Here is a 22,243-nt window from a genome sequence, read left to right as displayed (position 1 = left end):
CAGGTAATTGAATGTTCATTTCCCTAACATAAACCGCCTTTGTTGTTTTAGAGAATTTTGCAGTACATCCAACCGCAAACCATGTGTAACCACGCCAGCCCAGGACCTCCACATCCAGCTTCTTCACCTGCTGGGAAGTATTTCTTTCTGTAGTAAAGCCATTTTGTGGGGAAAAACTCATTTTGATTTGCCAGGCCTGGCTCCCCATTGTGTGGCCCTATTAGGGCGTGTAAAATTCATAGATTAGGGACTAATGAGTTTATTTATTTGTTTATACATTTATTCAGTATAATACAAAATCAATCACACATTAACAATTAAAATACATTTATTTGGAGTACAATACGAATAATCTCAGACATTGACGGAGAATATAGATGATGGTTTTTGTAGATTTATTACATCACTTTTCTGATTAGACGAGCCATACATAATAAAGTGCAACAGTTCCTTGCTCAGCAGTGAATATTTAAGCAGCAGAAGAAGCAACAAACCACATTTGGCAATAATATAAAATAAGAGCCTTGTCATGGCTACAGCGTCAGCACATAGTTTAGTCATCAGAACTACAGAGTATAAAAACATTTCAGTTCCTCTGTATTTACTAATGCACAAGGTTTCTCCTTTAAAGAATAAATACATTGAATTAATTGTCAGATTGATATATAAAAATAACGACTAGTAATACACAATACCCTTCTGTCTGTCTCTCCTCTCCCTGGAATTAAGGTGTAAGAAGCATTCTCACTTCAAGCCCAAAGGATAAGATGAATAAACATCCAAAAACGGGGCTGCTAGTGTTGCGTTGTGAAGGTGGGTGCGTGCTTGTACAAGCCGTAAAAGCTCTACAGAAACAATAACATCAGGCACTTCCATAATTCCTCGCTGCATTGTGGTCGCAGACGGAGATCATTTTACTGAGTCACGAGCAATTATCACTCTAAACTGCGTGCTCAACTGGGACTGCTGCACAGAAGAAATATCAGCCTGCACAGAGAAGCACGAGATTGAATTTCACTCAACTTTCTAGTTTTCCCCTTTGGTTAACACTATCAACGGTTCCTTCTACTGTGTGAATTGTGATCAAATCAACGCAATATTAGCCCCTTTCAACGAAACAAAACTGTGTAAAATAGTTGATTGTAGGCAGCGCGCATTGGAGTAGGTTTATATTGCATTGACAGGCACGACTCAGGCCCATACTCTAATCTACACAGACCAGTGCGCCATAACAAATCAGAGCTGCAGTATCCCTATATGCAAATAGACAATTGCCAAATGGATCTGTGCCAAGGACTGTGTTTACGGCATGAGTGTTCCGGAGTAGATGGTTTGATCTCAAAACAAGCGCAAGAGCTGCATGTAGCCACGTGTGTACATTTGTTCATGTTCTTTGCTAGTAAGTGAGTTATTAGCCTAGTTAAAGCTAATTTCTCATCAGCAATGGTGGAGTGGTTGCTTCCTACAACGCGTGCATTTCTAGACAATTTCTTTCTTAATTATTATAATATATATATATATATATTACCTTTATTTAACTAGGCAAGTCAGTTAAGAACTCATTCTTATGACGGCCTACACCGGTCAAACCCGGACGACGCTGGGCCAATTGTGCACCGCTCTATGGGACTCTCAATCACCACCGGTTGTGATACAGCCTGGATTCAAACCAGGGTGTCTGTAGTGACGCCTCAAGCCCTGAGATGCAGTGCATTCGACCGCTGTACCACTCGGGGGGCAGTGTTATATATTGAGAAAGGCTTGAATAAGCTAAGTAGCCAATAGGCAGAGGGTAGCATAATTGTCCTTTTTCTCTGTAATAATGGTATGGGAATAATAATGAATGTTATTTTCTAAAGCGGTTTCTTGCATCAAACAACAACATTTTCATTCACCTCCTTGTCTGAAGGATAAACAGGTTCATTTCAATCCCTACATGCTTTTTTCCAAAGTGGAATGTAGGCCAACATTGAACACCACACATTGGTTGCTACTGTAGGTTGAATGATAGAACAGCTATTTGTTAAAATGTTATGGGATGCATTTTCCTTCATGGTAGGAAACTCTGGTAAGCCTACATTACGATCAAATAGCCACAGTTGCCTACTTGGCCACTATTATAACTGTAACTTAAAGCGGATACAGCCTCAGTGTGCGCCAGAAGTTGCACAGAATTTTCACAATGTTCAAGTTTGTGCTCAGCAGACCTGACATTTGCTCAGTGCCGAACATTTTTTTTAGGGAACATCGGTAACAAGACCCATCAGTCTAGGCTTGGGAGTGGGATAAACAGGCACTGACCAATGGGAGGCGACAAGGAAGATTCCACAAAGATGACACATCAACATCATGACGTAAATACAGTGCAATTCAGAAAAGAACAGACTGTTCCTAAGTCTGTTTTTTTATATAGGTTTTTGGTTCCACTTTTAAGGTTAGTTTACACTGGATGTGTTGCGCAGGTCTTTAGTGGGTCACCAAAATGTCTTGAGTATCAGTATGTACCCAGAGAGAGGACAGGAGAAAGGCATGCAGGCTGATAAAGCCATCTTGCAGAGGATTTCTAAATCACCACAAGACTCTACTAAGCCACATGTTTATCTAATAACAGTCCAGAAAAATAACTGTTTTGTATAGAAGGATATGGTATACAGTATACTGTGTATAGCTCAATGTAGGAGTGTATGCCCATCTCAATGTAGTCAGTATATACTGTACACTACAGTATGCCTATTGAATGAAATAGGAAGTTAGTGTGGACAGAGGTCAATCACACAGCCAGAAAGGGAAGGGTAAAGGGATGAGGAGAACAAGCGGTCACACAGTCCAAACAGAGTGTAAAGATAACTCAAGAGCCACACTTTCCATCTCTCTCATTCTGTTCCCCGACCAGGTTTTGTCTGTTTGTGCAGCTGTGTGTTTCAGAACTCTAAGCCCCAGCCTCTGAAGAAGCCTTTGGCTGCCAGGGCTTCTTTGAAAGTCACTGTGAGAGAGTTTATGGTGACATCAGTCACGGTCACCTCCCCTGGGCCAATCACTGGGCTCCAAACAGCAGACCGCTCTGACGCGGTCACTTCGTCTGAGCCAATCACAGAACTCCAGTCCTCTGCCCTATCCTGCCCTGAAGGAGGAGAGGGAGAAAGGAGGTGAGGGAGGAGGAGAGGGAGAAAGGAGGTGAGGGAGGAGGAGAGAAAGGGGGTGGGGTGGGGGAGGAGAGGGGGTGAGAGGGAAGGGAAGAGAGAGAAAGAGAAAGGAAGAGGGTAAGATTGCTATGATTGCATCAAGTCTGAAGTAACTGACCGAGATTGATAAGAGCACTGTACATAGTCTACAATACAGTATATACAGGCAGTCTATTGCATCTTTGCCTATGCCACACTGACATTGCTCATCCATATATTTATATATTCTTATTCCATTCCTTACTTAGATTTGTGTGTATAAGGTATTTGTTAGATATTGCTGCACTGTCGGAACTAGAAGCACAAGCATTTCGCTACACTCGCAATAACATCTGCTAATCATGTGTATGTGACCAATAACATTTGATTTGAGTACATTGCCTGTAGGCTATGCATAGACTATCTGTGTTGTACCAGGAAGTTTGGCATGTATTGTTCTGCGCCATACATTAAACCCCATTAAGTCAACCCTCTCCCTTGCCACTACTTGTCTGTTTGCTGTGCCAGTTGCCAGCCCTGGATGGGATGGCAGAACTTATGTTCCTGGTTGTCTGCCCAGGGGGCCTCCTGTACTGTACCGACTAACAAGTTGACACACACACACACAGTAATGTCCTGGTTTAAAATTAGGCCCATTTGGTGAATAGGCCGACTAACAAGTTGACACACACACAGTAATGTCCTGGTTTAAAATTAGGCCCATTTGATGAATAGGCTGACTAACACGCTTACCATTCAGAATGCCACTGCATATCTCTGTCTCTCGCTCCGACTGCTCCTGTCGAGTTTCCTCCTCTTCCTCCATGTCATCTTCCTCTTCTCTCCTTCCCCAATCATCATGTGTGGGGACCTTTGTGGGGTTAGGGGGGCCAGGGGGAGAGGCCAGGCACATGAACTGTGATCTTCTGGGTTTGTTCTTGCGATGGGCCAGGCGGGGGTGCAGGCTCCGTCTACAGGCCCCATAGGTTGGGTCCTCTGCCTCAGACTCCAGTGAGCGAGTCAGGGAAAGACGTAGGCGAGCTGGAGGTTTCTCTAGGGCCTTATGGGCGCTCCGGAGATCCATGTTGTAAATAGTATTCTACAGAGGGGGGAATAATAAAGATGTCTTATACAGCAGTTGTGTTTCTCCAAGATCATTTCCCCTTTACTTAGTATGCCAACCTATTACGCTGTCTCATCTAAGATTGCAAAGTTAACGGAATCTCCAGTAATTTTGGTAATTAACAGAAAATCTATGGCAATCTACATAACTTTGGTAATTTATACTATAATAACTGTACAAAAATGTATTCATATACAGTATGATTTTTTTTATTTTTAAATGTCCATTCATTTCTAGTAGATAGACAATATGGTTCAAGAGAAAATAGCCCAATTAATGAAAAAAACTATCAACAATGGCATTATTTTAAATTAACTATGCAACTCTTCCAACTATTTACTTTTTTCACAACTATTCTTTAGATAAAAATCATCTTATTCAATGATTCATATATTTTACATGTGATAGTCACAGGTGTTTGTAATAATCTCTGGCCCTATCTGAAGTTCCCAAACAGGCCACTAGATGTCTTTTGTTTGATATCTTTCAAGGATTTGATGTAATCTAAAACTTCTAAAGTTTCCAGTAATATACCCTTCCTTTGCAACCCTAGTCTAATCAGACAGATAAGTTATATATAACATGCACCCATCCCACCTGTAGTAGAAGCCTTTTAGCTTTGGGTCCTCTCTTCCGGTACCCCAGGGCTCTGTCCTTCTGCTCTCTGGTGGAATGGTAAGATCAGTCAGTACAAACAGGTATAGTTTACTATGATAGTACTGTGTACTACTACAGTGCAGTTATCAGTACTATGATATTTGTTAGCTAGGTAAGGCCTCTACGTAATGCGCTCTATAGCATGCAGGGTCTCTTGGACTTACTTCTCATCATAGGTCTGCACCAGACGCTGGTCCAAGATGTGCTCCTCTGGTTCCCATGTACTGTATCTGTACAGATAGATATCGCCGTGGTTACTCATCCATCCAATAATACTCTGCATGACTCATTGTCTTAAATTACTGGATATGATGATGATGATATCATAGTGATACTACTCACTTGGGTGGCCATCCCTTCCACTTCAACAGATATTCCACGTTTCCCTGTGACACAAAGTTGGAGACAAGCACCAGTATGGGAGAGAGTAGAGAGTGTGTGGGGGAGGATGTTGATTGTGATGTTGCTATGCTTACAGTCTCCCCTCCAAGCACAGAGATAGGTATCCTATAATAACCTTTGAAAATCCAGGAAATGTATGTCTTCTCATCTAAACTATGTCATCATGTCAATACCGGGAACTCATTCCAGATGACGTTATCATATAGCTTCTCGACTTTGACAGCTCCTAGATATCATGACGTTACCGCACATGAGCGCACTGGTGAATGGAGAGAATTGGGATCCTCACAAGATCCTCACAAGAACCCCCCACACACACAAAGAAAATTACATAAAATGTGCGGGTAGGCCAGATTATTCAAATACAACAATATTAGACAGCATGCAACGTTTTCCCCTATGTAACGGGACTGCATGGCTATAATAACGGTTGATGCGCGCCTGCACCGACAATGACTCATGCACTTACGGTATCGAGTTCACTTTTAATGCAGTGCGAAATACGATATTAAAAGACCTAACACTTACAAGGATTTAGTAGCATACATTATTTCACGTCTATTGAAGCGCGTCAAAATGGGGCCGCGTTTTGCGCCCTAATAACCCACAAACCTGTATTTCTAATTTCCTCCGCGAAACTGCGTAGCTCTTCACAAATCCACAATAGCGTAACTGTATAACCCGCGGGCTATTATTCTGGCAACGTACAGGACTGAAGGCAAGGTTTCGGTTCCGATATGATTATTCTGTTTCACATTATCTTAGGATAGACAGCTGGCACCCTGACTATACTGTAACGCAATGGCAACACGCTCCACTTTATGTTAAAGAGATACACTCCCCCCACTCACGCCCCCTTATACGTTTATATTCAGTGGATACTGGATATGAATAGGCTACTGGTAAGTGCTTTTCAATATAGCAGGCTGTGTTCCTTATTGTATCTAGTCTACCCTAGAATGGATATTCTCCCAATTGCGTACTTGTCATTATGCAATTATGTTACATGCATTTTATTTCCAATATGAATACCTTACCTTTCTAACTCTTTTCTTGATTATTGATTCCACAGCAAACACTTGTTCACCAATCGCTGACAGCTCCATTGGTCCAGCACAGAACGTTCTGCCTGCTCTTTGAAATAGATTGATCCAGTACAAACGAGAATAACTGATGTTAGTTTAGCTCTCCGCTATAAAGTAACTGTATACAGGCAATGACAAGTCTCTACGCGTCGCGTTTCAAAAACTGCTGTTTTCTCCTCCCCCAACCCTCCCTCTACAAACTGAGCATTGTTTTCGTTTAAGTTGGAGCTGAATTTCTCCCTTCCACTTCCTTGTACCAGATATTTCCGTATGTACAGTGACTTCTCAAATCTGCGACACATCTGCACTGCTTGGCGCGTCCCCGTGCTTCCAAAAGCTCGTCCTAGGCGCGCTCTTCGTTCCACAGCGCCAAAGCAACGCTGTCAGCTCGAGCCTGGAGCTAACGCTGGAACATGGGTCCGCGCACGCAGATGACACACAAGCAGTAGCAGGAAAATAAAGTAGCCAACTCTTGGCCCATTTCTTATAAATGTGCTCGATTCTCCATCCAAATTCCAACAGCAATTTCACTCAAGAAATTAAGCCACATCCTCACTAAGGAGTGTACATAAAGTGCCATTACAAGCATTTTATTTTTGTGAAAAACAAGAGAAAATAACACAACCAGGACCCTTCAATAGAGGGGAGAAGGTGGGTGGGATTGTCATGGCAAAAACAAAATCCTCTGTCACCACAGTTTCCCCCCCCAAATACCCTGGTTTAAAGTAGTGAGGGGATTTTCTACCTGTGAGTTTGGTTGCCCAACATGAATTCCCCTAGGGGAAGCCTCAGTCCAACAACCTCATTGATTTGTCTCATGTTTAGTGATAGTCGCAAATTATTAAATTATCAGTTTAACCAGCGATTGGATGCTCAGATGAATAGGAAAAGTGTTGGGCTTGAGCCAATGAGGAGCAAAATTCAACAACCCCTCTTTAGGTAGAGAATCATGCCTGCTTCCTCTGTAAACACATTAAAGCTATGATCAAGTCTTCAATAATACACAATATGTTGTTGTGATGATAAAGACCCCATCAACCAACACAAATTCCTCAAATGGCTGATTTCAAAACTAACATGGTCTGGCTGGACTCATGTCGTTCTTTCACTTTTTCCTTCTACACATGGATCACTTTCTCTTTCTATTATTCGCTCAACTGTCAACCTTTTCCCCTCTTACTCCACTTCTCACAACTCACTCAGCATTCTGGACATTTCAGCCATGGCATCTACAGATGGATCAAAATCTAACAGTGCATTTTCAGTGAACAATTCTAAACCTTGGGTATAATAACAATTTCTACTGATTCCACAATTCTGTATATTTGGCAGGTGGATTTTTGCAAATAACTATTTAGCCATGGTCAATTGCTCAGGAGTTTTTCTTTACTACAAAACAGAAAATAACTCCCCCTGGGCTGTGACTTGCAGATGGTGGATTTTCCTAATCAGATCACATTGAAACCCTCCTGGCTCTACCTTGTTACAGTATCCAGCCATTTGTCAATACCTGGGCCTAACACAACCTTAGCTTAGAATTCTAGTTTGAAGACAGGAACTAGCAAGGATTTCTACTAACAGACAGACGGCCTCAGCAGTAACTGAGAGGATAAAACAGCTGCATACACTGGCATACACTGGGGGGGGGGGATTTAGTGTTGGCCGAGTGGAAAAAACTAATTGTGAGTGGTGACAGAGGAAGACACTGAGGTAAAGAAGAGATGTACAGTCGTAGTAGAGCAGAGAAGGACAAATAGAGATACAAAGAAAAAGAGAGAAACATAAAGACACATCAGTGAATATACAGTACAGGGGTAAACAGGAGGGGGGGAGGGAGAGAGCGAGAGATTACACAGTCACACGCCTCCCATACTTGGAAACAGTAATATACAACAAAAAATAAACATTGAAAAATAATCAATATATAAACACAGAATCCCAAACAGTATGTTCATAAATCTAAGTGTTGTGTAGTGTGAATTCTTCGTGACCTCCCTGTATGCGTCCATTTCCTTCATCACTTCAGGTTTCAGCCAGAGTCCAGCAATGGGTGAGGAAGCAGAAAAAGTACATCCGGCCAGTGCGCATCTGTGTGATTGGCTGAGCACAACCCCACCTGCTTTTCAATCTATACCCTGCTTGGACCACGCCTGTTATCCTGAGCAGCAACTGGGAAAAGTCTAATCCGGTAGAGAAAAGGTTGGCAGGCACATTCAATCAACAGCCATCTGACCTCCATGTTTGGTGGACCTCCACCTCCTCAGACACCACCAATAAAAGCTCACAGTTTTTCCCTCTCAGCTGGTGACGCAGGAACTTCCTGTTGTGTGGATGAAATTAAAAGAACAGAAGAATAAAGATATCAGCTTGTTATTCATTATGCGTTAGACAAAGATCGATCACCATTGTGGATGGCGGCCGTGGAATGATCTATTATTTAGCAAAGGGAATGAGACTCAATGAACCTCTCATGTATTACTATGAGGCATCATCTAGTGGATACATAAATATAACTTGTTACTTTGGATGCTCCACAATACACAGTGCATTCAGAAAATATTCAGACCCCTTGACTATTTTGTTACAACCTTATTCTAAAATCAATTAAATGTTTTTCTCCCCTCAATATAAACACAATATCCCATAATAACAAAGCAAAAACAGGTTTAGATTATTTTGCAACTCTATTAAAAATAAATAACAAATATTACATTTCCATAAGTATTCAGACCCTTTATTCAGTACTTTGTTGAAGCACCATTGGCAGCGATTACAGACTCAAGTCTTCTTGGGTATGACGCTACAAGCCTGGCACACCTGTATTTTGAAGTTTCTACCATTCTTCTCTGCAGATCCTCTCAAGCTCTGTCAGGTTGGATCGGGAGCGTCACTGCCCATCCAGGTCTCTCCAGAGATGTTTGAGCGGGTTCAAGGCCGGGCTCTGGCTGGGCCACTCAAGGACATTCAGACACTTGTCCCGAAGACAATCCTGCGTTGTCTTGGCTGTGTGCTTAGGGTTGTTGTCCTGTTGGAAGGTGAACCTTTGCCCCAGACTGAGGTCCTGGGCGCTCTGGAGCAGGTTTTCATCAAGAATCTCTCTGTATTTTGCTCCGTTCATCGTTCCCTTGATCCTGACTAGTCTCCCAGTCCCTGCCGCAGAAAAACATTCCCACAGCATGATGCTGCCACCATGCTTCATCGTAGAGATGGTGCCAGGCTTCTTCCAGACGTGACACTTGGCATTCATGCCAAAGAGTTTAATCTTGGTTTCATCAGACCAGAGAATCTTGTTTCTCATGGTCTGAGATTCCTTTAGCTGCCTTTTGGCAGACTCCAAGCGGGCTGTCATGTGCCTTTTACTTAGGAGTGGCTTCTGTCTGGCCACTCTACCATAAAGGCCTGATTGGTGGAGTGCTGCAGAGATGGTTGTCCGACCGGCAGTTTCTCCCATATGCACAGAGGAACTCTAGAGCTCTGTCAGAGTGACCATCGGGTTCTTGATCACCTCCCTAACCAAGGCGTTTCTCCCACAATTTCTCAGTTTGGACGAGCGGCCAGCTTTAGGAAGTCTTGGTGGATCCACACTTCTTCCAGTTAAGAATGATTGAGGCCGGGCCTCCCAAGTGGCGCAGTGGTCTAAGGCACTGCATCGGAGTGCTAAATGTGCCACTAGAGATCCTGGTTTGAGTCAAAGCTCTGTCACAGCCGGCCGTGACCGGGAGACCCATGGGTCGGCGCACAATAGGTCCAGCTTTGTCGGAGTTAGGTGAGGGTTTGGCCGGCAGGGTTGTTCTTGTCCAACAGCACACTAGTGACTCCTGTGGTGGGCCGGGCGCGGTGCACACTGACAGGGTCGCCAGTTGTACGGTGTTTCCTCCGACACCTTGGTGCGGTTGGCCTCCGGGTTAAGCGGGCAGTGTGTCAAGAAGCAGTGCGGCTTGGATGGGTTGTGTTTCGGCTCTCGACCTTCACCGAAGGGACAAGACTGTAAACTATCACGAAATTGGGGAGAAAGAGGCATTTAAAATACACACACACAGTTGAAGTCAGAAGTTACATACACCTTAGCCAAATACATTTAAACCCAGTTTTTCACAATTCCTGACATTTAATCCTAGAAAAAATTCCCTGTCTTAGGTCAGTTAGGATCACCACTTTATTTTAATAATATGAAATGTCAGAATAATAGTAACGAGAATGGTTCCAGCTTTTATTTCATCCCATTCCCAGTGGGTCAGAAGTTCACATACACTCAATTAGTATTTGGTAGCATTGCCTTTAAATTGTTTAACTTGGGTCAAACGTTTTGGGTAGCCTTTCACAAGCTTCCCACAATAAGTTGTGAATTTTGGTCCATTCCTCCTGACAGAGCTGGTGTAACTGAGTCAGGTTTGTAGGCCTCCTTGCTCGCACACGCTTTTTCAGTTCTGCCCACAAATTGTCTATAGGATTGAGGTCAGGGCTTTGTGATGCCCACTCGAATACCTTGACTTTGTTGTCCCTTAGCCATTTTGCCACAACTTTGGAAGTATGCTTGGGGTCATTGTCCATTTGGAAGACCCATTTGCGACCAAGCTTTAACTTCCTGACTGATGTCTTGAGATGTTGCTTCAATATATCTACATAATTTTCTTTCCTCATGATGCCATCTATTTTGTTTAGTGCACCAGTCGCTCCTACAGCAAAGCACCCCCACAACATGATGCTGCTTCCCCCGTGCTTCACGGTTGGGATGGTGTTCTTCAGCTTGCAAGGCTCCCCCCTTTTCTCCAAACATAACGATGGTCATTATGGCCCAACAGCTCTATTTTTGTTTCATCAGACCAGAGGACATTTCTCCAAAAAGTACAATCTTTGTCCCCATGTGCAGTTGCAAACCATAGTCTGGCTTTTTTATGTTGGTTTTGGAGCAGTGGCTTCTTCTTTGTTGAGCGGCCTTTCAGGTTATGTCGATATAGGACTCGTTTTACTGTGGATATAGATACAGTGCCTTGCGAAAGTATTCGGCCCCCTTGAACTTTGCGACCTTTTGCCACATTTCAGGCTTCAAACATAAAGATATAAAACTGTATTTTTTTGTCAAGAATCAACAAGTGGGACACAATCATGAAGTGGAACGACATTTATTGGATATTTCAAACTTTTTTAACAAATCAAAAACTGAAAAATTGGGCATGCAAAATTATTCAGCCCCTTTACTTTCAGTGCAGCAAACTCTCTCCAGAAGTTCAGTGAGGATCTCTGAATGATCCAATGTTGACCTAAATGACTAATGATGATAAATACAATCCACCTGTGTGTAATCAAGTCTCCGTATAAATGCACCTGCACTATGATAGTCTCAGAGGTCCGTTAAAAGCGCAGAGAGCATCATGAAGAACAAGGAACACACCAGGCAGGTCCGAGATACTGTTGTGAAGAAGTTTACAGCCAGATTTGGATACAAAAATATTTCCCACGCTTTAAACATCCCAAGGAGCACTGTGCAAGCGATAATATTGAAATGGAAGGAGTATCAGACCACTGCAAATCTACCAAGACCTGGCCGTCCCTCTAAACTTTCAGCTCATACAAGGAGAAGACTGATCAGAGATGCAGCCAAGAGGCCCATGATCACTCTGGATGAACTGCAGAGATCTACAGCTGAGGTGGGAGACTCTGTCCATAGGACAACAATCAGTCGTATATTGCACAAATCTGGCCTTTATGGAAGAGTGGCAAGAAGAAAGCCATTTCTTAAAGATATCCATAAAAAGTGTTGTTTAAAGTTTGCCACAAGCCACCTGCGAGACACACCAAACATGTGGAAGAAGGTGCTCTGGTCAGATGAAACCAAAATTGAACTTTTTGGCAACAATGCAAAACGTTATGTTTGGCGTAAAAGCAACACAGCTGAACACACCATCCCCACTGTCAAACCTGATGGAGTCTGCAAAAGACCTGATACTGGGATGGAGATTTGTCTTCCAACAAGACAATGATCCAAAACATAAAGCAAAATCTACAATGGAATGGTTCAAAAATAAACATATCCAGGTGTTAGAATGGCAAAGTCAAAGTCCAGACCTGAATCCAATCGAGAATCTGTGGAAAGAACTGAAAACTGCTGTTCACAAATGCTCTCCATCCAACCTCACTGAGCTCAAGCTGTTTTGCAAGGAGGAATGGGAAAAATTCAGTCTCTCGATGTGCAAAACTGATAGAGACATACCCCAAGCGACTTACAGCTGTAATCGCAGCAAAAGGTGGCGCTACAAAGTATTAACTTAAGGGGGCTAAATAATTTTGCACGCCCAATTTTTCAGTTTTTGATTTGTTAAAAAAAAGTTTGAAATATCCAATAAATGTCGTTCCACTTCATGATTGTGTCCCACTTGTTGTTGATTCTTCACAAAAAAATACAGTTTTATATCTTTATGTTTGAAGCCTGAAATGTGGCAAAAGGTCGCAAAGTTCAAGGGGGCCGAATACTTTCGCAAGGCACTGTACTTTTGTACCCGTGTCATCCAGCATCTTCACAAGGTCCTTTGCTGTTGTTCTGGGATTGATTTGCACTTTTTGCACCAAAGTACTTTCATCTCTAGGAGACAGAATGCGTCTCCTTCCTGAGCGGAATGACGACTGTGTGGTCCCATGGTGTTTATACTTGCGTACTATTGTTTGTACAGATCAACGTGGTACCTTCAGGCGTTTGGAAATTGCTCCCAAGGATGAACCAGACTTGGGGAGGACCATAATTTTTTTTTCTAGAGGTCTTGGCTGATTTCTTTTGATTTTCCCATGATGTCAAGCAAGAGGCACTGAGTTTGAAGCTAGGCTTTGAAATACATCCACAGGTACACATCCAATTGACTCAAATGATGTCAATTAGACTATCAGAAGCTTCTGTTCTGGAATTTTCCAAACTGTTTAAAGGCACTTAGTGTATGTAAACTTCTGACCCACTGGAATTGTGATACGGTGAATTATAAGTGAAACAATCTGCCTGTAAAAAATTGTTGGAAAAATTACTTGTGTCATGCAAAGTAGATGTTCTAACCGACTTGCCAAAACTATAGTTTAACAAGAAATGTGTGGAGTGGTTGAAACTAATTTTAATGACTCCAACCTAAGTTTTTTTGGAACTAACTAAGTTTTTTTCTCCAGATCTGTGCCTCAACACAATCTTGTCTCGAACCTCTACAGACAATTCCGTCAATCTTATGGCTTGTTTTTTTTTCTCTGACATGCACCGTCAACTGTGGGACCTTATATAGACAGGTGTGTGGCTTTCCAAATCATGTCCAATCAATTGAATTTACCACAGGTGGTCTCCAATCAAGTTGTAGAAACATCTCAAGGATGATCAATGTTAACAGGATGCACCTGAGCTCAATTTTGAGTCTCATAGCAAAGGGTCTGAATACTTATTCAAATTAGGTATCAGTTTGAACATTTTCATACATTTCTAAACCTGTTTTCGCTTTGTCATGATGGGGTATTGTGTGTAGAGTGATACACATATATACACATATTTTAGAATGAGGTTGTAATGTAACAAAATGTGGGAAAAGGGAAGGGGTTTGAATGCACTATGTAAAATGAGCAATGCAAATTATGATGGGCTTAATCCAATGGTCAGGACAACATAATTGGGATGACACACCCACACACGCTGTACCTGAGCTCATCAGGGTTTCCGATGGTGTGTGGGCTGCGTAGTTTGGAGTCGAGGTTGTAATAGACTCCGTCCACCTCCCGCACCCCTATCCAGTGCTGCCGTTTGAGTGGCAGGCGCAGTGGACCCCATCGCAGATTGGACGGGACGTTCAGGATGAAGCCTGTTACGTTGGACAGAGCTATACTGCCCACATCCCTGCATGAATACAATACACAAGTCAATCACGCAGTCCATTGGTCTTGCAGGAGTGGATTTTCAGTAGCTACTTGAATGTTGTAAAATCCATGATGATGTCTGTAGGTCATAGTGGGGTAAGTTGAGCCAAGGGGTTAGTTGATCCACCCCTTGTTTCTACGAAACCATACACAAAATGAATCATGTGACCAAATATTTAGGAAGAGAGAAAAAGAGAGAAAAGGTCCCAAAAAGTTAGGTCCCCCAAAAAACAGGATTTTAACAAAGTCAAATACATTTGTGTTATAGGTTTCATGATGTTTGTATATAAACCAAAGTATAAATCAAAGTAGATCATTTTACACATTAGGGTCTCTATAAGCTACAATATGAGGTCCTAAACCTGGCATGAAAGTGCATCCTTGTAGCTGTGTGGGCTAATATAGTCAAAATGTTTGACTAGGTGTAAATTGAGTCTATGGCCACCATACCCCATACAAATGATCATTACATTATCAGTTTTATGCATCGTAGATATGCATGAACTCATTCCCTGAGTGTATACATCATGCCTTGTGTATACAAAACATAAAACAAGCAGGGGTCTAGCCCCCCCTTGAGGTTCTTGAGAGAGCAGCCATGGAAGTGAGACGAGGGAAGATTCGAGCAGCAGCAAGGAATGAAAAAATAGAATGACACTGAAGGAAATTACCAAAGTTACGATAGATTGGTAATTAACAGAACATTTATGGCAAAATTACTGAAGATTTCGGTAACTTATTTTATGATATGGAGTCTGAGCTTGGTAAACGTATCAAGTCTCAGTTTCATTGGCTAGTAGCCTCAAAACGAAGTTGAGCCGCCTTACCCTGTCCCTATGCTCAACCTAGAAAGAAAACAAACATTTCCCGTGACGGAGTGATGCTGAATGTAAAAAAATAGCTCAACTTGTTTTGATTTTCAGAATCTGTTTGGGTAATCATGAGTAGCCTATTCCTTGTTTTATTACCTTGCGCTCTACAGGGATTCACAATGAAGAGGATATGGAAATAAGCCTTCATCTTTCCTCTATTGCTGGTGTACAGCCAGGGATTGAAGTTACCTAAATTGAGCAGGGCTGAGCTGACTGAAATAGTTGCTGACAACAGCACATGCACCAAACCGGAGAGCAGTAAACAAGATGGAGAGTATGAACAAGCATTGCACTGTGGTTCCAATGGCTCAGTGGGTTGAATGGTGTTTGCAACACCAGTGTTGTGGATTTTGATTTTCCTGCATGGGCCAAATGCATTACTTTGGATAAAAATGCATGAAAACTCTTTGCATTTTTCAATTTAAAATTACCACCAACAGAATGTTATATATATAAATATATAAGGGGCATACAACCATCTCTGAAGATTTGCTGCGAAGAGAGAATTACTAATGTATTCTGTTATTAACCCTACAAATAGCATTGTTGGGAGATATGGAAATCTATAGTCAACAATATAATAAGACTATCATATTATCAGCAAATCTGCAATTGAAGCCTTGCTCTGAGTTCAAAGTTTATTTTCTCATGTCCAATCAATGGAAAAATGTACTCCGAGAAAGGCTTCAATTGAAGATTTGCTGATAATACACTGCTCAAAAAAATAAAGGGAACACTTAAACAACACAATTTTACTCCAAGTCAATCACACTTCTGTGAAATCAAACTGTCCACTTAGGAAGCAACACTGATTGACAATACATTTCACATGCTGTTGTGCAAATGTAATAGACAACAGGTGGAAATTATAGGCAATTAGCAAGACACCCCCAATTAAGGAGTGGTTCTGCAGGTGGTGACCACAGACCACTTCTCAGTTCCTATGCTGATGTTTTGGTCACTTTTGAATGCTGGCGGTGCTTTCACTCTAGTGGTAGCATGAGATGGAGTCTACAACCCACACAAGTGGCTCAGGTAGTGCAGCTTATCCAGGATGGAACATCAATGCGAGCTGTGGCAAGAAGGTTTGCTGTGTCTGTCAGCGTAGTGTCCAGAGCATGGAGGCGCTACCAGGAGACAGGCCAGTACATCAGGAGACGTGGAGGAGGCCGTAGGAGGGCAACAACCCAGCAGCAGGACCGCTACCTCCGCCTTTGTGCAAGGAGGAGCAGGAGGAGCACTGCCAGAGATCTACAAAATGACCTCCAGCAGGCCACAAATGTGCATGTGTCTGCTCAAACGGTCAGAAACAGACCCCATGAGGGTGGTATGAGGGCCCGACGTCCACAGGTGGGGCTTGTGCTTACAGCCCAACACCGTGCAGGACGTTTGGCATTTGCCAGAGAACACCAAGATTGGCAAATTCGCCACTGGCGCCCTGTGCTCTTCACAGATGAAAGCAGATTCACACTGAGCACATGTGACAGACATGACAGAGTCTGGAGACGCCGTGGAGAACGTTCTGCTGCCTGCAACATCCTCCAGCATGACCGGTTTGGCGGTGGGTCAGTCATGGTGTGGGGTGGCATTTCTTTGGGGGGCAGCACAGCCCTCCATGTGCTCGCCAGAGATAGCCTGACGGCCATTAGGGACAGAGATGAGATCCTCAGACCCCTTGTGAGACCATATGCTGGTGCGGTTGGCCCTGGGTTCCTCCTAATGCAAGACAATGCTAGACCTCATGTGGCTGGAGTGTGTCAGCAGTTCCTGAAAGAGGAAGGCATTGATGCTATGGACTGGCCCGTCCGTTCCCCAGACCTGAATCCAATTGAGCACATCTGGGACATCATGTCTCGCTCCATCCACCAACGCCACGTTGCACCACAGACTTTCCAGGAGTTGGCGGATGCTTTAGTCCAGGTCTGGGAGGAGATCCCTCAGGAGACCATCCGCCACCTCATCAGGAGCATGCCCAGGCATTGTAGGGAGGTCATACAGGCACGTGGAGGCACCACACACACACTACTGAGCCTCATTTTGACTTGTTTTAAGGACATTACATCAAACTTGGATCAGCCTGTAGTGTGGTTTTCCACTTTAATTTTGAGTGGGACTCCAAATCCAGACCTCCATGGGTTGATACATTTGATTTCCATTGACAATTTGTGTGATTTTGTTGTCAGCACATTCAACTATGTAAAGAAAAAAGTATTTAATAAGAATATTTCATTCATTCAGATCTAGGATGTATTATTTTAGTGTTCCCTTTATTTTTTTGAGCAGTGTACAATAGTCTTATTATATTGTTGACTACAGCAAGAGGAAAATCAGGGAATCTTTGCTTTTACAGAGACATGGCTTACGGACAGTTCACCCGACTCTGCTATTCAATCAGGCGGTGTATGCTATCCTCATCAACAATTCCTGGTGTAACAAAGTTGAAAACATCTTGAGCTCCTGCTCACCCCACCTGGAGTTTCTGATGGTAAAATAACACCCCTATATGTAGAGGGAATTCACGTGTTTTATTATCCCAGCTGTGTACATACTTCTACAAGCAAACATCAAGGCGGCACTCAGTGAACTGCACAGGAACATTAGCTAGCAAGAATTCGCTCACCTGGAAGCAGTATTTAATGTCGCGGGAGATTTTGACCAAGCAAGTTTAAAACAAATTATTCAAAAGTATCACCAACATGTATCCTACAAAGAGGAAACAAAGTACTGGATCATGAGTGTACAAAGCACTCCCCCGCCCCCACTTCATGTCTCTGTTTCTACTCCCCCATACAAGCAGCAACTCAAGACACAATAGTGAGGTGCTGGACAGAGGAAGACTCAATGATGTTTTGAGGATACTGATTGGAATTTGTTCAAGATTCATCCACTCAGGATTCATCCATCAACATTGAGGAATATACATTGTCATTCACAGGCTTCATTGGGAAATGTGTTGACGTTGTATCCACAATAACAATCCGGACATATCCCAACCAAAAACCCTGGATGAAGGAGAAATCCATACCATTCTGAGAGCCCGTACTGCATTCAATCTCAGCAGAACAAACCCAGAAGAATCAATGACGCGCAACACATACAAGCAAGTGGGTACAAGCGCCACAAATCCATTAGGGACGCGAAAAGACATTACAAACTCAAACTTGAATCGATGTTTGACAATTCAGACTCGCGACGCCTTGTGATAAGGACTTCAGGCTATCACACACTACAAAGGAAAATCCAGCTGTGTGGTGACCACTGAAGCCTCCCTCCCAGCTGAAGATATTGTGTGCTCGCTGCAAGGCAGACAATACCGAGAAATCTAGGAAGGCTCTCGTTGCTCCAGACGACCACCAGGTGCTTCCATGCTCCGAGGCGAACGTGAGGAAACTCTCAAAAGAGTGAATACTCACAAAGCCGCCTGCCCAGATGGCTTCCCTGGCCGCATCCTCAGAGTGTGCGCTGACCAGCTGGCGGGTGTCTTCTCGGACATCTTCAACCTGTCCATTTCCCAAGCTGTAGTCCCCACATGCCTCAAGGAGACAACCATCGTCCCAGTGCCCAAGAAAACCAAGGTGCCCAAATGACTACCGCCGCGTCACCCTCACCCATTATCATGAAGTGCTTCGAGAGGCTGGTCACGGCCCACATCAAGGCCAGCATGTCAGACACACTGGACCCACTCTAATTTGCTTACCGCTCCAACAGATCCACTCAAGATGCCATTTCCATCGCTATTCACTTGACTCCAACACATCTGGACAAGAGGAACACCTATGTGAGAATGCTGTTCATTGCCTCCCGGGTGGCGCAGTGGTCTAAGGCACTGCATCGCAGTGCTAGCTGTGCCACCAGAGATTCTGGGTTTGAGCCCAGGCTCTGTCGCAGCCGGCCGCGTCCGTGAGGTCCATGGGGCGACGCACAATTGGCCCAGCGTCGTCCGGGTTAGGGAGGGTTTGGCCAGCTTGTACTTGTCTCATCGCGCACTAGCAACTCCTGTGGCGGGCCGGGCGCAGTGCACGCTGACCAGGTCGCCAGAGGTATGGTGTTTCTTCCGACACATTGGTGCAGCTGGCTTCCGGGTTGGATGTGCATTGTGTCAAAAAGCAGTGCGGCTTAGTTGGGTTGTGTTTCGGAGGACGCATGGTTCTCAACCTTCGCCTCTCCCGAGTCCGTACGGGAGTTGCAGTGATGAGACAAGGCTGTAACTACTACCAATTGGATACCACGAAATTGGGGAGAAAAAAGGGCAAACAAATTGTTTTATAAAAAAAGAGAACGCTGTTCATTGACCACAGTTCAGCTCCCTTACCGACGGGCCGACGGTATCTGAGCATGAAGTCTGATACGAACAGGGCATCTACAAGCCATCAGACTGCTGAACACTTGAACTGGACACCTGCACCGACTCTCCGCACCTTGGCACACATGCACTCACTCCCCACAATTGCTGCTACCAGACTCTTATTTACTATTACTGCACAAGTTAAACATTTGACCCCTTATCCCCCCCTTCTCTGATATGTGCAAATACCGCACTATAAAATTGTGCCTTTGATGTTTGATGGATGTTATACTTACGCTAAAAAGTTTATATTCTACTGAGCCATTTACTTTATGTTCATCTTCTTATCTTTTATTATTTCTTATTGTTGTTGCATTGTCCAGAAGGACCCTGCAACTAAGCATTTTGTTGGACGTTGAAACTTGAATATTCATCTTTAACTTACAATATGTGAATACTAAGCTATTAGAAAGATTCTAAAATGTATTTAAAATATTTGTCAAATGTATGTTACAAAAAAGCTGTCTAAACAAAAACAAAAATGTAAGTTACTTTTGTCCTCCAAAGAGGGAGACTGGTAAATAAAAAATAAACAAAAATGTTAAATAACTAGATAGGGTAGACCATATAGCTTTAATAAGAACAGAGGTGTACCTTCTTTTATCCCACCAGACAGCCTCGAACCCTCGGGTCTGCAGGGCGGCCATAATGACATTCACATCATAGTTCCCATTTCCCAGCACGCTCTTCTTGTGGGGGGTTACCAGAGTGCCGGGAGAGAGTCTGTGGAGAGAGGGACGAGATAGTGAGGACAGAATAAACGAGAAAGAAAGAGTGTAAAAAAGGGAGAGAGATGCAGAGGGGGGAGAAAGAAAGAGGAATATGAGTGAGAGAGAATGGAGAAGATAAATCCCTCCCCTAGAGCAGTGTTTCCTAACTCCAGTCCTCGAGTACCCCCAGAAGCACACATTTATGTTGCAGCCCCGGACAAGCACACCGGATTCAATTCGTCAACAAATCACAACACCCTCAATGAGTTGATTCAGGTGAGTTTGTCTGGGGTTACAACAAAAATGTGTTCAGTTGGGGGGTACTCAAGGACGAGTTGGGAAACACTGCCCTAGAAGACACAACCTTAACCGCTCACCTCTGGTAGATGTCCTGGAGTGTATCCCTGCTGAAAGCCGCCCCGTCCTGGAAGACGTTATTGAGCGCATGCAGAGCACACAGCTCCCGCCGTTGCTTCTCGTGGTAGATGGGGGTTGGAGGCGGGGCCGGAGGGGTCGAGATATCATGCTCTCTCAGGTCCGACCTCTCCTCCCCCCCTCCCCCCACCTCACCCCCCACCATCCCTTTCTGTTTGCTTAGCTTCCATGGCATACAGCCCAGGTCCTGCAGCCCTCCTCCCCCCCTCCCCTTACCAGAAAATGGAGTACTCCCCATCACTGTCACCCTGTCGCTACGCTGACACAACTACCATCGCCATGGCAACCGCTCAGCTGCTGGAGGGGCGTGCATGTGGCAAGGGAAGGGGGAGGTGGGTTACTGGGTGACACTGAGGTGGGCCAGGCCACTTCAGCTAGCCTGCTGTTTCAAAAGTGCTGACTGGTAGAAAATTTTAAAAAACTGCTGGAAAACAAAAATGTTCCAAGTGTGGAGTAAGGTCCAGATTTAATTATGAGAGCAAAAAGGAGGGTGTGAACATTTATGCAGCTACGTCAGAGTAAAAAGATTACGAACCCCCAAGGTCACATCTATAGCTAAACAAATACTAGGCAGAGAAGCAAGAGCATGCATCTCTTTTTTCAACTTCCTCCATTCTGACGTCTGTCCTCGTGACTTTTTTTTTTTTTTGCACCTCAACTGTCAGACTAAAGTTTACTAGTTCTTTCCATTTCTAGAGAACCCAAAGAGTACCACGGTTCCACCATGAGGAGTCAGTTCCAGTGGAAAAGATGAGGGACTTGATACATGAGGCTCAGTGATGTGTAGACAGACAGGACTCCTTAGGAATACAACTGAGGTAGGAAGACGAGAGGCAGAAATGCATGTTAAATAAAGTTGTCACCACCCAAATCAAGTGTTTGTCATGCTGAAAGAAAAAGATAGGAATTACCAGGTGTTTTTCTAAAGCGTTCTGTCAGCAGTGGTCAGAAGGAAGGAACAAGAGGGTTAACATTTATACTAGAAGCTGACTCAATAAGAGAAGCAGGCTTGTGGAATAGGCAACATCACACTAAACTGATATAGCTTGACAACAGGCGCAAGAGTCTAGGCATTCTTCACTATTATGTGACACAAGTGATATTTACGGATGAACGAAATGTTTAAAATCTACATGATAAATGAATCGCTCTAGCTAAAATCCAGTGCAACGACTAGATTATACTATGAGCAGCTAGCTGTACACGCCACTCTTGATAGCGTAAACATGCATGTGAAACCTTTCATATTTCGTAGATGTTTCTGTTGCCACATACCTTTCTCTTTATGCGATACTACTGTAGTAGGCATGTCATAATCCTGGTGAAATTAATCGTTTAGCTTCTTTTCCTGGGTTGTTTAGTCCTTTGTCTTTTGCACTTTTACCCCCCCATCTAGCTCCGTAGATCTCCATGAGCATGCGCAAAGCGTCATTCGCTTGTCATAGCCTGCGTCAGACCTATCTGCGTAATGTAGTCCCTCCCGTGAGACTTCGAAACCCGAGATTTCAGTTTATTTTCATATAAAAAAGGGCGTGACCAAAAATGTTTCACAATGTATCTTTTGAAAAAAACATCCGA

At 43.6% G+C, this 22,243-nt stretch overlaps 2 protein-coding genes across 6 annotated transcripts; both read right to left on the bottom strand.

Moving 5' to 3' along the window:
• Positions 1–258: 258 nt before the first annotated feature.
• Positions 259–7,061, bottom strand: LOC149974469 (chromobox protein homolog 7-like). 2 transcript variants are annotated; one of them, XM_090212695.1, is made up of 6 exons: positions 6,381–7,061; positions 5,284–5,327; positions 5,106–5,171; positions 4,882–4,948; positions 3,915–4,260; positions 259–3,121 (listed from the first exon to the last, which is right to left on the bottom strand). In XM_090212695.1, the coding sequence occupies exons 1-6, from the start codon at positions 6,447–6,449 to the stop codon at positions 2,922–2,924; spliced, it is 792 nt and encodes a 263-aa protein (XP_090068821.1). In that variant the 5' UTR covers positions 6,450–7,061; the 3' UTR covers positions 259–2,921. The 2 variants fall into 2 exon arrangements, with proteins under 2 accessions (XP_090068821.1, XP_090068823.1); XM_090212697.1 differs by lacking the exon at positions 6,381–7,061 and adding an exon at positions 5,956–6,179.
• On the bottom strand, positions 6,992–22,118 carry LOC110499100 (josephin-1). 4 transcript variants are annotated; one of them, XM_021575997.3, is made up of 6 exons: positions 21,941–22,093; positions 21,577–21,597; positions 20,608–21,478; positions 20,115–20,243; positions 14,089–14,283; positions 6,992–8,748 (listed from the first exon to the last, which is right to left on the bottom strand). In XM_021575997.3, the coding sequence occupies exons 3-6, from the start codon at positions 20,901–20,903 to the stop codon at positions 8,646–8,648; spliced, it is 723 nt and encodes a 240-aa protein (XP_021431672.3). In that variant the 5' UTR covers positions 20,904–21,478; positions 21,577–21,597; positions 21,941–22,093; the 3' UTR covers positions 6,992–8,645. The 4 variants fall into 4 exon arrangements, with proteins under 4 accessions (XP_021431672.3, XP_090068825.1, XP_021431673.3 ...); XM_090212699.1 differs by having other exon boundaries at positions 14,074–14,283; positions 21,941–22,092; XM_021575998.3 differs by lacking the exon at positions 21,577–21,597 and having other exon boundaries at positions 21,941–22,118.
• Between the last annotated feature and the right edge of the window lie 125 nt (positions 22,119–22,243).

Source organism: Oncorhynchus mykiss, chromosome 20 (assembly GCF_057628025.1).
Source record: "Oncorhynchus mykiss isolate SJ-2025 chromosome 20, ASM5762802v1, whole genome shotgun sequence".
Lineage (NCBI taxonomy): Eukaryota > Metazoa > Chordata > Actinopteri > Salmoniformes > Salmonidae > Oncorhynchus > Oncorhynchus mykiss.
Note: the sequence above shows the minus strand (reverse complement) of the source record. Positions and strands in the feature narration are given on the sequence as shown.